Here is a 16,187-nt window from a genome sequence, read left to right on the forward strand (position 1 = left end):
AGCTGTATGTATGCAGGGGAAAAAAACCTTTTTAAAGTAGTACCACCAAAAGGTACCTAATTCTTTTCTTTCTTTCTTTTTTCTTTTTGGAGAGGGGACTGGGAGCTAGAGGAAATGTACTGATTCCAGAAGAGTATATTTGACAGACTGCAGACTGTAAAGGTATCCAAATAGATTTTAAACAGTCATTACTTTCTGAAATATTCATGGATTAATCTACCTCTCACTACTAAGTATAATATGTAGCAACTTGTTTAGCTATTAATTATCTGAAAAACCAAAGAGTAAAACATAAAGTTTTCTCTTAACCTCAAATTTACTTGAAGTATTTTTTTTAAATCTGCAGTATATCTGAAAACATAACTGCCACACTAAAATGTAAAAAGATAAAGCTTAAGTATAATTAAACCAGAACTTTTCATTTCATATTTTATAAAAACAAAATCTTCTGGAATATAGTTTTTAAAATTATAAGTTGGTCTTATAAATTAAATATACTAATATTATATAAAACAATTACTTTATGTATATATGCAATGTAAGTTATATGTGTAAATAAAACTTGTTGAACGTTTTTAGGGATATAAGAAATACTCCAACATTGTACTAACAAATGATTGAATTTCAAAAAAAATCCAATCCTCTAATTTCTGTTTTTAATAATGAGAAAAGAAAATTGGTACTTGTGAGTAAAACTAGTAAATTCAGCTAGTAGTTTCCTTTTTAAAATGTAAGTTTCCTAAAGACAGGAAACTGCACTCCATAAAAGCATCTTGTACAGAGCGGGAGTTTGATAAATACCTATTAAACAAATGAAGCATAAGTTTTAAAATAGTATTCATTATAAATCTGTAAGCTTACAAATATAAAGTATAAACCTACAGCAGCTGAACTGGAAAGACATCTACCTCTCAAGCCTTCTGAAACCTCTCAGACTCCCATGTACTTTTTTTCAAAGTCAAGGATATGTTTATGGTGGCCAAAGAACAGATTTTGTAACCCTGCCCTCTATGCCTGCAAATCAAAAGATTATGGCAAGAGGACAAGGCAGACTATCTCAGGAAACTGGGCTTAAAACTAACCTATCAATAATTTATATAACAAAAATGGCAAATTAAGGATATACAACGGTAGCATTAACTTAGTATTTCACTTGCAAAAAACCCAAGAATCACAACTTCTTTTAACAATTAATTTTGGAAGTTTTTCGAGAGTATAATTAAAGCAGATGGGGGCCTCTCTAAATTCTTCACTGAGTCAGTATCTTACTATTACTGTATTTATACGTTTGGCTTTAGTGCCTAGCACATCTAGTAACGACTATACATTAAAAAATTTTTTTAAATTATATATATATGTATATAAAACCAATAAATTTTCTACTATCAATATACAGATTAAACTTATGTATATAGGTTTTAAATTTTCCACTGAACATTAAATCCACCAGAAATTTCAACATTTTAAAAAAGAAAATTCTGAGTAATCAAAAAATGTGTTAATGACTACCAAAAATCCCTTACTACTTTCAGAAAAGATCTACTTTCCTTTAAGCCTTAATAAGTGTTCCAAATTATGAAATGAGTAATTTTTAAACAGAAAATAACTGCTGTATTTTCAAATCTGCAAAATAAATATAGAAAAAGTAACCACAGAAGTCTATTAAAAAATATACAATATTACTCATATATTTTCCCCCAAAATCCAGCTAAGGAGTCACCTCATTCAGAGAACTTTCCCTGACATTCCCCTCTCAGCAACAGAGCTAATTATTCCTTATTCTGTGATACTGCTATAGCCTATACAGGTTTCTATTACATTTTTACACTGCATTCTATTATTTACCATTAAGGCAAAGATCATTATCTATTTATTTCTGAATTACTAATGCATAATATTTATTCAAAAGTAACACACAATTTTCAAAATGATTATTTGTATAAAATGGTTCCACTGCAGAAATAAAAACAGCAATAAAGCTGAAGAGATGGCACAGATTAAAAATTCAAATATCCTATTTCATTTATTCATCTAAGAATATTAATTGATGGACAACTTTAACTTTTAAATGATAATAATGAAACTCTCTACTGTCCCTTTGATAGGAAAAGCTAAATTTTCTCTAATAGTAACATTCTGTATTTTAAAACATAAGTTAGCTTGGCACTCAAGATTAAAATAAGACCCTGAACACAAATTGAACAGAGACTGGGTGAATACGGGACTGTTTGCTAGCATGAAGTAACCAATAAACTTGAAAGCTGTATTGATATTTTAATCTTCTAAAATTACCAGTGAGATAAAGGAGCATAAAATATTAATAACATCCCTAATTTTTAACATAACAACAAAGCTCTTCATGATCAAGTCTATAACTCTACATGCTGTACTTGCTCGTATCTCCTTCTCTGCATGGAATGCCTGTTTCCACCATTTGCAACTATCTCATTACTCAAATCTTGGTTAAGGCATCATCTTCTCCAGAAAGCTTTTTCTTGACTTTCTCATGTCTCAATTTGAGTAATGTGTTCTCCTTTGTGCTTCCAAAACGCTTTTACTGTTACACTTATCCTAATGGGTTAAGATTTATTTACATATATGTCTCTGCATTGTGATCAAAGACGTATCTTTTTCATGTCCTTAAGCAAAGCTAATGGCAACCCACTCCAGTATTCTTGCCTGGAAAAGCCCATACACGGAGGAGCCTGGCGGGCTACAATCCACCAGGTCGCAAAGAGTTAACACAACTAAGTGACTAACACACACACAAGCAAAGCTTAGCATGTGAGTAACAGCAATAATTCAATACATGATCACTGAATGAATAAACAAATAAATATTAGTTATAATAAAGTATGTGTCTGCATTCACACTTGATCTTGAGGAAGATCTAAAATAGTTAAAAAACATCACTCAAGTTTATGTGTTAACCTTTCTTCCCATTCTGAAAATGGTAGTTGACTTACGGTATGCTACAGAGGTTTAAGTACCTGATGATACTGCCCAATATACGACAGGTGCTCCCTGTTATAAGCATTAAAATTGCCCAGTTCCTTAAGGCTATATACACAGGTTCAAACACAATCCATTTTTAATAGATGAAAGGCAAATATTCTTTCCCAACCTAATTAGAAAAGAATAGATAATAATCTGTCCAGAGCAATTTAGCTCTTCATCTGGTTGAGACTAGAGATTCAAATTGACAAAGACACTGATAACGTTATCTGAAGAAGTACACACTGCCTTTGCTATCAGACTTCCTGATTCCAAGCCATGCTGGACTAAACCATACACCCTTGGGAACAGAGTCTAGGACTGACTTCTTTTTCTATGTCGAAGGGCCTAGGAAATGGACAGTGCTCACAAATGCCTGCTGAATAAAATTCTACCTGAACAGCTTCATCACGTGCTTGCTTTTCTTCCTGTCTTCTCTGACGCTCTTCCTGTAACTCATTAAGCCTCTGCTCATATTCCTTCAATTTTGATAAAACATCATGGCGTTTGTTCTGGGCTTCAAGGGTATTTATAAAGGCAATTTCGTTTACCTTCAACAACAACAACAAAAACCACAGAAAGTAAGTTTCAAATTAGGCTCATTCTAAGGCACATCAGATACATCAGATTCTTAACACATCATGTTAAGAAATTTAACAGTCTTTATTTAATAATATAAACCAGTTGTATAAGGCACAGAACAAAAAATGAATGACTTTCAGTCTTTTATTTCAATATTTATTCCCCAAATGGATAATAATCCAGTGTATACAACAAATCCATAGGCCATAGCAAGAAGTGAAATAGAGTAAATAAAGGCCTGCCATTGAAATTTTTTATTGAAATACAATTGATTTACAATGTTGTTAGCTTCTGGTATATGGCAAAGTGATTCAGTTATACACACATATATGTATTAATTCCCTGTGTGATACAATATGACCTTGTTATTCATCCATTCTATATACAATAGTTTGCATCTACTATAGGGCTAATAGTTATTATGGGGCTAATAGTTAGCCCCAAATTCCCAATCCAGGCCTCCCCTGTGCCCTCTCCTCTTGGCAACCACAAGTGTATTCTCCATGTCCATGAGTCTATTTCTGTTCTGCAGACAGGTTCCTCTGTGTCACATTTTAGATTCCACATACAAGTGACAGCATATAGCATTTGTCTTTTTCTGACTTACTTCACTGTACATGACAGTCTCTAGGTCCAACCACATTTCCACAAATGACCCAGTGTTGTTCCTTTTTGTAGCTGAGTAATATTCCATCGACTCTATGTACCACATCTTCTCTATCCACTCATCAGTAGATGGAAATTAAGGTTACTTCCATGTCCTGGGTATTGGAAATAGTGCTGCAAAGAACATCGGGGTGCATGTATCTTTCTGAATTATGGTTTTCTCAGGGTGTATGTCCAGTAGTGGTATTGCTGAGTCATATGGTAGTTCTACCTTTAGATTTTTAAGGAACCTCCATACTGTTCTCCATCATGGCTGTATCAATTTACACTCCCACCAATAGTTGAAAATGGCTCCTTTTCTTCACCCCCTCTCCATCATTATTTAAAGCATTTTTGATTATGGCCAAGCTGATCCATGTGAAGTAATACATCACTGTAGCTTTGATCTTCATTTCTCTAATAATTAGTGATGCTGAACATCATTTCATGTCCTTTTTGGCCATTTGTATGTCTTCTTTGGTGAAATGTCTATTCAGGTCTTATGCCCATTTTTTGAGTGGGTTGTTTGTTTTTATATTTTTTGGTATTGAGCAGCATGAGCTGTTTGTATATTCTAGAGATTAATTCCTTGTCAATTGCTTTGTTTGGAAATATTTTTTCCGATTCTGAGAGTTGACTTTACATCTTGTTTATGGTTTCCTCTGTGGTGCAAAAGCTTTTAAATTTAATTAGGTCCTTTTCTTTATTTTTGTTTTTATTTTCACTACTCAAGGAGGTGGGTCAAAAAGATGAGTATTCTTCCTATTTTCCTCTAAAAGTTTTATAGTGTCCAGTCTTACACTTAGGTCTTTATTCCACTTTGACTTTGCTTTTGTGCATGGTGTTAGGGAGTATTCTAATTTCATTCTTTTGCATGCAGCTGTCCAGTTTTCCCAGCACTATGTATTAAAAAGACTGTCTTTTCTCTATTGTATATTCTTGCCTCTGCCATAGATTAGGTGACCATAAGTGCCCGGGTTTATCTCTGGTCTTTCTACCCTGTTCCATTGATCTACATTTCTGGTTTTGTGCCAGCACCATACTGTCTTAGTTACTGTACAAATCAATTTTCTTCAACATACACCAAATAAGTTATAATTAGGTACAAAGTACTGACTACATATACTTCATCCTCAACTTTACATATATTGATTCTTAACAGTCAAGTTTAGCTAGAGAGTACAGTTTTTATGAATAAAGATAGTAAAGTAATGCTCAAAATTCTCCAAGCCAGGCTTCAGCAATACGTGAACCGTGAACTTCCAGATGTTCAAGCTGGTTTTAGAAAAGGCAGAGGAATCAGAGATCAAATTGCCAACATCGGCTGGATCACGGAGAACGCAAGAGAGTTCCAGAAAAACATCTATTTCTGCATTATTGACTATGCCAAAGCTTTGACTGTGTGGATCACAATAAACTGTGGAAAATTCTTCAAGAGATGGGCATACCAGACCATCTGACCTGCCTCTTGAGAAACCTATATGCAGGTCAGGAAGCAACAGTTATAAGTGGACATGGAACAACAGACTCGTTCCAAATAGGAAAAGGAGTACGTCAAGGCCGTATATTGTCACCCTGCTTATTTCACTTCTATGCAGTGTACATCATGAGAAATGCTGGGCTGTAAGAAGCACAAGCTGGAATCAAGATTGCCAGGAGAAATGTCAATATATGCAGATGACACTACCCTTATGGCAGAAAGTGAAGAGGAACTCAAGAGCCTCTTGATGAAAGTGAAAGAGGAGAGTGAAAAAGTTGGCTTAAATTTCAACATTCAGAAAACTAAGATCATGACATCCGGTCCCATCACTTTATGGGAAATAGATGGGGAAACAGTGGAAACAGTGTCAGACTTTATTTTGGGGGGCTCCAAAATCACTGCAGATGGTGATTGCAGCCATGAAATTAAAAGACACTTACTCCTTGGAAGGAAAGTTATGACCAACCTACATAGCATATCCAAAAGCAGAGACATTACTTTGCCGACTAAGGTCTATCTAGTCAAGACTATGGTTTTTCCAGTGGTCATGTATGGATGTGAAAGTTGGACTGTGAAGAAAGCTGAGCGCCGAAAAATTGATGCTTTTGAACTATGGTGTTGGAGAAGACTCTTGAGAGTCCCTTGGACTGCAAAGAGATCCAACCAGTCCATTCTAAAGGAGATCAGTCCTGGGTGTTCTTTGGAAGGAAGCTGAAACTCCAATACTTTGGCCAGCTCATGCGAAGAGTTGACTCACTGGCAAAGACTCTGATGCTGGGAGGGATTGGGGGCAGGAGGAGAAGGGGATGACAGAGGATGAGATGGCTGGACGGCAAAACCGACTCGATGGATGTGAGTTTCAGTGAACTCCGGGAGTTGGTGATGAACAGGGAGGCCTGGCGTGCTGCAATTCATGCGGTCGCAAAGAGTCGGACACGACTGAGTGACTGAGCTGAATGATAAAAAACTGGAAAATGTCAGTTGGGATCAAATTCCTCCTTCTTGAAAGCCATAAGGATGGCATGCTATTGTGAAAAAGGCAGAGTGAAACAGGGAATTAAACACTGGAGCTGCTCTCTCTGACAGAAGTACAGACTCCAGGAATCCATGCTAAATGTAGTAAAACCTATCACTAGATATGTTTCAAACTAAAGCAAGTGTCAAACTCACATGTGAATGAAGTTCTAAAAAAGATTCCCCAATCTCCATGCCATATAGCCACTTTCATAAGTAAGTGAACAACATAATCATTTCTCAAACTCGACTGAAAGTATAAGACAGACAGGCATGCTCAAGGGAAATTAATCATACTGTATCAAGGGCCAGTGTTAAGCATAATCAGGATGAAAGAAGAGTAAACGGGATCTTAACGCTCCAAACAAAATACACAAAATAAAATTCAGAGGGAAGAATGTGCAAAAATAGAGAAAAAAAATCCCAATTGGTAATGCTGGTCAAATGGCTGGTCAATACACAAGTTGAATATGTTTGGCCATGTAACATACAGCATAGTGATAACAGTTAACAATATTATAACATATACTTGGAATTTGCTTAGAAGATAGACCTGAAATTGTAACACACACTCATACAGTAACTAACAAGTAACAGATGTTTTAATTAGCTGGATTGTAGTGACTATATCAAAATATATATGTCTATCAAAATATCAAGTTGTATACCTTAATATATATAATTTTGATAGTCAGTGATATCTCAATAAAACCATAAGTAAGTAAATATATAAGACATTTCCTGAAAATTACTGGAATAAAACATAACCAAAGAAAAAGCAGAAAATTTCTTAGGCAAATTCTGCAATGTAAGAGAAGTCAACATGCACTTGGATTTAAAGGTGCAAAACAAATGATGTAACAATAAAATAAAGGAAGATAAGAAAGTTAAGGAAACTTAGGAAAAGGTAACATGATCATAGAATTAACTCAGTTAATTAAGCATGAAAACAGAACAAAGATGGTAAAAAATCAAATCACTAATGGAGGAAAGGCTTGTTACAATCAGTTACTATGAACATTAAAAATATAAAATTTAAGTATAAGTAATAACTTTTGAACATGGAGAACAAGTAAAGACGACCTAATATAAAAATAATTTCTATATTAAGAAAGTCCAAAGAAAATATTCCAATATATTGGGTTGGCCAAAGGGTTCATTCAGTTTTTTCATAAGATGGCTCTAGTAGTGTTTAGTTGTCTTTAACTTCATTTGAAACAATTTTGTTAGATTATATAGTGATAGGTGTCATATCAACATGTATTTGAAAAAAAACAAAACTGATGACTTTTTACAGAGACATTTTAATGTTGAAGATGGAAGAAAAAAGCAACATATTCAGCATATTATTATTATTTCAAGAAAGGTAAAAAGGCAACTGAACCACAAAAAATGATTTGTGCAGTGTATGGAAAAAGTGATGTGACTAAACAAATAGGAAGAAGGAGCCACTCTTTGATATATGTGGAGCCAAATTTCCTGATCATAAGAATCATGTGGAAGGCTTACTACAAACAAAAAAGCTCCTCAGAGGTCACTCTAGCATTACTGAAAAAAACCTGCAAAGCCTGGAAATCTCTCTTCTTAACAACTCAGATGACTGTTATAATCAGACAAGACTGGGAAATACTGGCATGTGGAAAAAACCAAAGGTTGGAGGAGGTTTTTTTTCATAGATTAAAATGTCTGGGAATGAAAATAACTGATAATATTCCACACAAACTGTTAAGATATTTATGTAATTACACTAAGAACAATTCATTCATAAAACATTTATATGAATGAGAGAACAACAAAAAAAACCCTGGTTTTGTATATGTAATACATTTCAAAATAGGATTTCAGAGATCATTGAAGAGAAACCAACAGGGCATATTGGTAGTAGGGTTTTAAAGAAGTACTTCATATTAGGAAAAATTTTAGTATACACTCATCTTAGTTAACTGGGATTATTAAGAATTTTTTAAACTGCAAATGGCAGCTGATATCTTTATGTAAACACAACCAGCAGTTGATCATTTATCCTGATGGAAATTACTTAAAACTACAGGTTGGGTTATTATGTTTATAGGAGTCACTTTGGTTTGCTGCATGCTAAGTCATTTCAGTCATGTCTGACTCTTTGAGACTCTGGACTGTAGCCCACCAGGCTCCTCTGTCCATAGGATTCTCCAGGCAAGAATACTAGAGTGAGTTGCCATGCCCTCCTTCAGAGGATCTTCCTGACCTCTGGCTTAATGAGATTGTGATGAAAAGAAATATATTAAGCAATTAGACAAATCAAAATTCATACAAGTCATATGAAAAAAGACCACAAAATGAGAATACTAAACCAGTAATAAGAACAGTGGTAAAAGCATGAGCTTTGGAACCACAAACACCAGGATTTTAATTCTGGCTGTGACCATCAACAATCTGCTTTCAGATTGCTCCTCTAAAATATAAAAACAATACATAGTTCAGAACATCCACTTCCAGCTATAATGGAGTAAAAGGGTCCCGATGTACCTTTCTACCTTAAACAATTAAAAAATTAGACGAAAATATATAAATTACATGAATAATGTAATACACCAAATAGCAAAAGAACAAAGGAGAAATCCACATTATTCTTGCAACAGATGCAGAAAAAGTGCTTAACAAAATACAGTATCCTTCATGATGAAAGCACTCAACAAACTAGGAAAATCAAAACCCCTCATAAATACTGATCCAACAATTCTTAAAATTTGAGCAAACCAAGCTCTCCAAAATATAAAAATGTTTTTATATCATGACCATGTGAGGTTTATCCTAGAACTATACATTTTGGTATTTGAAAATCAAATACTGAAACTCACCATTTAAAAATCTTATAAAAACATAACATTATCTCAATAAATGCAGAAATAGCAAGTGGCCAAATTCAAACTTCATGGTAAAAAAACTTAGTAACTAAAAATAGAAAGGAAGTTTCTCAATCTAATAAAGAACGTCTCTGAAAGATCCATAGCTAATATTATACTTAATGGTGAAAGACCAAATGCTTTCTTCCTAAAACTGGGAACATGGCAATAATGTCAGCTGTCATCACTAGTCAATACTGTCCTAAAATAGCAAAAATATTTTGGAAGAAAATATAACTTAAGGATTTATACTTCCTGATTGCATGACTTATGAAGGTAGAGTAATAAAGTGTTATTGGTCTAAAAATAGGCATAAAGATATATGTAACAGAACAGAAAATCATAAACAAACCCACACATATATGGCCAACGGCTTTTCAACAAGTATCCAAGGCAATTCATTATATAAAAGATGGCCTCTTTGACAATGATAATGGGACATTTGATATCCATCTAAAAAAAATGAACCTCAACTTTACTTCACACCATATACAAAATTTAACTCAAAATGGAACAGATGTCATCATAAAATTTAAAACATCTAGAGAAAACTTAAGGGAAAATCTTAGTGATCTTAACTTTACATAATAATTTTTTTAAAGGGCATAAAAAACAGAAAGTATAGAAAAAAAGTCAATATATTGGACCTTTCCAATTTTTATACCTTCAAAAGACACTTCTAAGAAAATAAAAAGGTCATCCATAGACTGAGAAAAAAACATTTGCAAAACGTAGATGTTAATACCTAAAATATACAAAATCTTTTAAGAAATCCTGCTATTTGCTACAACATGGATGAACATGGAGGGTACTATACTAAAGTGAAATAAGCCAGACAGAGAAAGAAAAATACTGTACTGTACCAGTTATATTTGGAATATAAAAGAAAAAGTCAAACTCATCAAAACAGATTTTTCTTTCTGTAGCTGATTTCCAGTTTGCTAACCACTGTGATGAGCAAAAATGCTTGATACAATTTCTATCTTCTTATATTTGTGATGACTTGTTTTATGGTCTAGTATGTGATCTATCCTGGAGAACATTCCATGTGCACTTGAAGAGAATGTGTATTCTGCTGTTTTTGAATATGATGTCATGTATATATCTATTAAGTCCAACTGGTCTACAGGATCAAAAAGTATCCTTGTTTTACTGAATTTCTATTTAGATATGGAACAAACTGAAAGGCTCATCAACAGATGAATGAATAAAGAAGATGTGTGGGGTGTGCACGTGTACAATGGAATATTACTCAACCATAAGAAGAATGAAATTCTGCCATTTACAGTACCATGGATGAACCTAAGGAATATTATGTTCAGTGAAATAAGTCAGACAAAGAAAGACAAATACTATATGATATCACTCCTATGAGGTATCTAAAAAATAATACAAATGAATATATATGCAAAACAGAAACAGATATAGAAAACAAACAAGTGGTAACCAAAAAGAAGGTGGGAAGGGGTAAATTGTACAGAATAATACAAATTATTATGTATAAAACAGATGAGCAAAAATTATATATTGCTATTGTAGGGAATCACATTCATTATCATGCAATGACTAACAATGGAGTAACATCTGTAAAAACACTTAATCACTATATTGCATACATGAAACTAATATAATATTCTAAATCAACTATACTTCAATTTGAATGTGGAGATCCAGAGAATAGCAAAGAGAGATAAGAAAACCTTCTTCAGCGATCAATGCAAAGACATAGAGGAAAACAACAGAATGGGAAAGACTAGAGATCTCTTCAAGAAAATTAAACGTACCAAGGGACATTTCATGCAAAGGTGGGCTCAATAAAAGAAATGGTATGAACCTAACAGAAGCAGAAGATATTAAGGAGAGGTGGAAAGAATACAAGAACTGTACAAAAAAGATCTTCATGACCAAGATAATCATGATGGTGTGATCACCCACCTAAAGCCAGATATCCTGGAATGTGAAGTCAAGTGGGCCTTAGGAAGCATCATTATGAACAAAGCTAGTGGAGGTGATGGAATTCCAGTCGAGCTATTTTAAATCCTAAAAGATGATGCTGTGAAAGTGCTGTACTCAATATGCCAGCAAATTTGGAAAATGCAGCAGTGCCCACAGCACTGGAAAAGGTCAGTTTTCATTTCAATCCCAAAGAAAGGCAATGCCAAAGGATGCTGAAACTACCGCACAACTGCACTCATCTCACACACTAGTAAAGTAATGCTCAAAATTCTCCAAGCCAGGCTTCAACAGTATGTGAACTGTGAACTTCCAGATCTTCAAGCTGGTTTTAGAAAAAGCAGAGGAACCAGAGATCAAATAGCCAACATCAGCTGGATCATGGAGAATGCAAGAGAGTTCTAGAAAAACATCTATTTCTGCTTTATTGACTATGCCAAAGCCTTTGACTGTGTGGATCACAATAAACTGTGGAAAATTCTTCAAGAAATGGGCATATCAGACCACCTGACCTGCCTCTTGAGAAACCTATATGCAGGTCAGGAAGCAACAGTTATAAGTGGACATGGAACAACAGACTCGTTCCAAATAGGAAAAGGAGTACGTCAATGCCTGGAGAATCCCAGGGACGGGGGAGCCTGGTGGGCTGCCGTCTATGGGGTCACACAGAGTCGGACACGACTGACGTGACTTAGCAGCAGCAGCAGCAAGGCTGTATATTGTCACCCTGCTTATTTAACTTATATGCAGAGTACATCATGAGAAACGCTGGGCTGGAAGAAACACAAGCTGGAATCAAGATTGCCGGGAGAAATATCAATAACCTCAGATATGCAGATGACACCACCCTTATGGCAAAAAGTGAAGAACTAAAGAGCCTCTTGATGAAAGTTAAAGAGAAGAGTGAAAAAGTTGGCTTAAAGCTCAACATTCAGAAAACTAACTCATGGCATCCAGTCCCATCACTTCTGGGAAATAGATGGGGAAACAGTGTCAGACTTTATTTTTTGGGGCTCCAAAATCACTGCAGATGGTGATTTCAGCCATGAAATTAAGACACTTACTCCTTGGAAGGAAAGTTATGCCCAACCTAGTGAAAGTGAAGTGAAGACGCTCAGTCGTGTCTGACTCTTTGCAGCCCCATGGATACCAGACTCCTCCGCCCATGGGATTTTCTAGGCAAGAGTACTGGAGTGGGTTGCCATTTCCTTCTCCAGGGAATCTTCCCAACCCAGGGATCAAACCCAGGTCTCCTGCATTGTAGACAGATGCTTTACTGTCTGAGGATCAGCCTAGAGGGCATATTAAAAAGCAGAGACATTACTTTGTCAACAAAGGTCCGCCTAGTCAAAGCTGTGGTTTTTCCTTTAGTCATGTATGGCTGTGAGAGTTGGACTACAAAGAAAGCTAAGCGTCAAAGAATTGATGCTTTTGAACTGTGGTGTTGGAGAAGACTCTTGAGAGTCCTCTGGACTGCAAGGAGATCCAACCAGTCCATCCTAAAGGAGATCAGTCCTGGGTGTTCACTGGAAGGAATGATGTTGAAGCTGAAACTCCAATACTTTGGCCACCTGATGAGAAGAGCTGACTCATTTAAAAAGATCCTGATGCTGCAAAAGATTGAGGGCAGGAAAAGGGGACAACAGAGGATGAGATGGTTGGATGGCATCACCAACTTAATGGACATGAGTTTGGGTACACTCCAGGAGCTGGTGATGGACAGAGAGGCCTGGCATGCTGCGGTTTACGGGGTCACAAGGAGTCAGACACGACAGAGCAACTGAACGGAATTGAACTGATACTTCAATTGAAAAAAAAAAAAAAAAAACTCAAAGAAAGAGAGAGTAGAAAAGTATTTGCCAGGGGCCGGAAGGAGACGGACAGCAATAGGAAGAGACTGGTGAATAAGATTGTGTTATACAGTGAACAAGACTTGAGCATCAAACATATAATATGGTAACTATAGTTGATAACACTGTATTGAATAATTAAAATATGATACGGGAAAACTTAAATGTTCACACACACACAAGATAAATATGTGAGGTGATGAATATGTTAATTAACTCAATCAGGGGAATCCTCTCACAATGTATACGTATATCAAATCATCATGTAAGTATCTATTTCATTTGTTAATTATACCTTAAAAAAGCTAAAAAAGATACCTGTTTGAATAACAATAAAACAATCTAACTTTCAAAAATCAACAGATATCTCAATAAACACTGTACCAAATAAGAGCTTCAGACAGAAAAAAAAACCACATAAAAAAAGTTCAAAAAGCAAATTAAAACCACATGAGAACTATATATACAGACTAATATCAAATGGTTATAATTACAATGTGTAACCATGTCAAGTATTGGTGAGAATGTGGCTAACTAGAACACTCATGTATGTACTACTGGTAAAGTATATAAACTGTTTCTTTAAAAGTTAAACTTCTCATAGGGTTCCACCAATCCACTCTTGGGTATTCACCAGAGAAAATAAAAGCACACACCTGCACAAAGGCTTGTACATGAATTTATACAGCAGCTATATCTATAATAGCCAAAAACTGTAATGAAAACAAATGGCCATCAACAAGTGACTGGAGTAACAAACTACAGTATTTCTACACAATGATATACTTCTCAGCAACACACAGAAATTATAAACACAACAACATGGATGAAATTCACACTAACTATGCTGAGTGAAAGATGCCAGAGGAAAGAGTACCTACTCTATGATTCCTTTCATATAAAATTCTGGAAAATGCTAACATCCATAGGGACAAAAAGCAGATCAGCAATTACATGGTAAAAGAGTTGGATGAAGGAATGAACACAAAGATATGAAGAAACTTTTGAGGGTGATGGAATTGTTTATTATTTTCATTGTACTGATCATTTCAGGAATACATATGTCAAAACTCATCAAACTTGTGCTTCACATATGTGTTATTTATTATCTGCAAATTATACTTCAATAAAGCTATAAAAATAACATATATCTCATAGGATTATTTTAAGAATAAAATATTGTACAGAATAAATTTCAAATGAGCCTATAAAAATGCTGTTTTTCTGGTACCGAATAAACACTTGATAAATATTAACTTCTCATATAACAATTGAAAGTACCTAAGTAACTAATTCAATGTTCAAAACACCTAAGACATACCTTAGCTTCTTCTTCTTGTGCTTTCTTAACAATTGCTTGTAATTGCACCTCTCGTTTGAATTCAGCATGAAGTAATTTCTCTTCCATCATCCTACGTCGTTGGTCTAATAACCCTTCTTTCCACTTCCGGACTTCTTTCTCCTATACGCAATGAATTATCACATCATTAATTTCAGCATACACAGTCATTTGACAAGAAGTGCAAACAGGTAAACAGCTTAGGAATTACAAAGTGAAGAACCAAGAAAGATCTAAAGATCATGACTAATTATTAAGAACACAGACTATAAAGCCTGACAGTTCATAATCTACCAGTCACTTGCTAGATATGTAAACTGGGCAACTTTTTTAGCCTACATCTCACTTTCTTCATCTATAAACAGAATAGTAGTAGTATCTAACTCATAGGTTTTAAAGACTGAGTCAGTCAATATATGTAAAACTTTTAGAATAGTACATTAGAGATTGCTCAAGAGAAATATTTGCTGTTATTATTATACTGCACTATGAGCACACTTAAAAACAGTATTTCTTATCCTTATAAACGTTGTCTCTATAACTCAAATTCAAGACAAATGAGTACCCTAGAAATTGAAAAATGGTGAGAAGTTTGAAAAGTCACAATTATCTGCATAAGAACATTCCCTGAAGGAACACAGAGTTTTGCTTATAGAAGAATAAAGATAATTATGATAGCTGCGTTTAATTCCTTTAAAACAATATCAAATAGGAGTAAAAGACTTGTCCTGTGCTTCAACATTTTAGAGCCAGCACCAAAAAGAAAAAAGAAAATCAATGCTGACTTAACATGAATGGGAAGAAAACTAACATTTAAGTTGAATTTTAGCTACATAATAATGGGTTTAACCACCTTAAAAAGTATGATGCAGAAAGAGCACTGAAATAGGAGCTAAAAACAGGTCCTTAAGGCCCCATCTCTGCAAATAATTGGTCCTGTGACACTGGAGACAGCCCTTAGTCTCTCCTAGATTCAGTTTCCACATCTATAAAACGGGGTTCAGGATCTGTTCAACTCTGTGTGCCTCACAGAAGCACTGTTGTGATCATATGAGACCATATATGTCAGAACAGTAATGAAACAATAACCACTGTACAAATGGAAGGTGAGATTTATCATTTGAATTAACTGAAGTAATACTGACATTGATGGGAAAATTAAGAACTTCTAATGTCTTGTACAATTTCAAGGATTTATTATTGTGTTTGCATGAATTATCTGGAGATTATATTATACAGTGAGAAAATAAACTATATAATTTTGTTTGTATTAAAAACACAATAAGAAGGGAAAGTATAATTGTGTTAGAACACTTTTCTGAAGCTTAAAATGAAAAAATATATTAACTCTTGTAGAACCCCATTACAAGGAGACTGTTTTTCATACTTGATTTATCCAAACTAAATGATTAAAATAAAAATAATTAAATTCTTGAAATTCAGGT

The 16,187-nt window shown here is 34.6% G+C and overlaps 1 protein-coding gene across 2 annotated transcripts in view; it reads right to left on the bottom strand.

Annotated features, from left to right (window-relative positions):
* Nucleotides 1-16,187, bottom strand: part of SCAPER (S-phase cyclin A associated protein in the ER) — a 400,712-nt gene that overhangs the window by 268,708 nt on the left and 115,817 nt on the right. For both annotated transcript variants that reach the window (XM_018066270.1, XM_018066269.1), the window contains exons 15-16: nt 14,725-14,865; nt 3,390-3,545 (exon numbers count right to left, since the gene is read on the bottom strand). In XM_018066270.1, coding sequence (XP_017921759.1) covers nt 3,390-3,545; nt 14,725-14,865 — 297 coding nt within the window. The remainder of the gene's footprint in view (nt 1-3,389; nt 3,546-14,724; nt 14,866-16,187) is intronic.

The sequence above is a fragment of the Capra hircus genome, chromosome 21 (genome assembly GCF_001704415.2).
Source record: "Capra hircus breed San Clemente chromosome 21, ASM170441v1, whole genome shotgun sequence".
Classification (NCBI taxonomy): Eukaryota; Metazoa; Chordata; class Mammalia; order Artiodactyla; family Bovidae; genus Capra; species Capra hircus.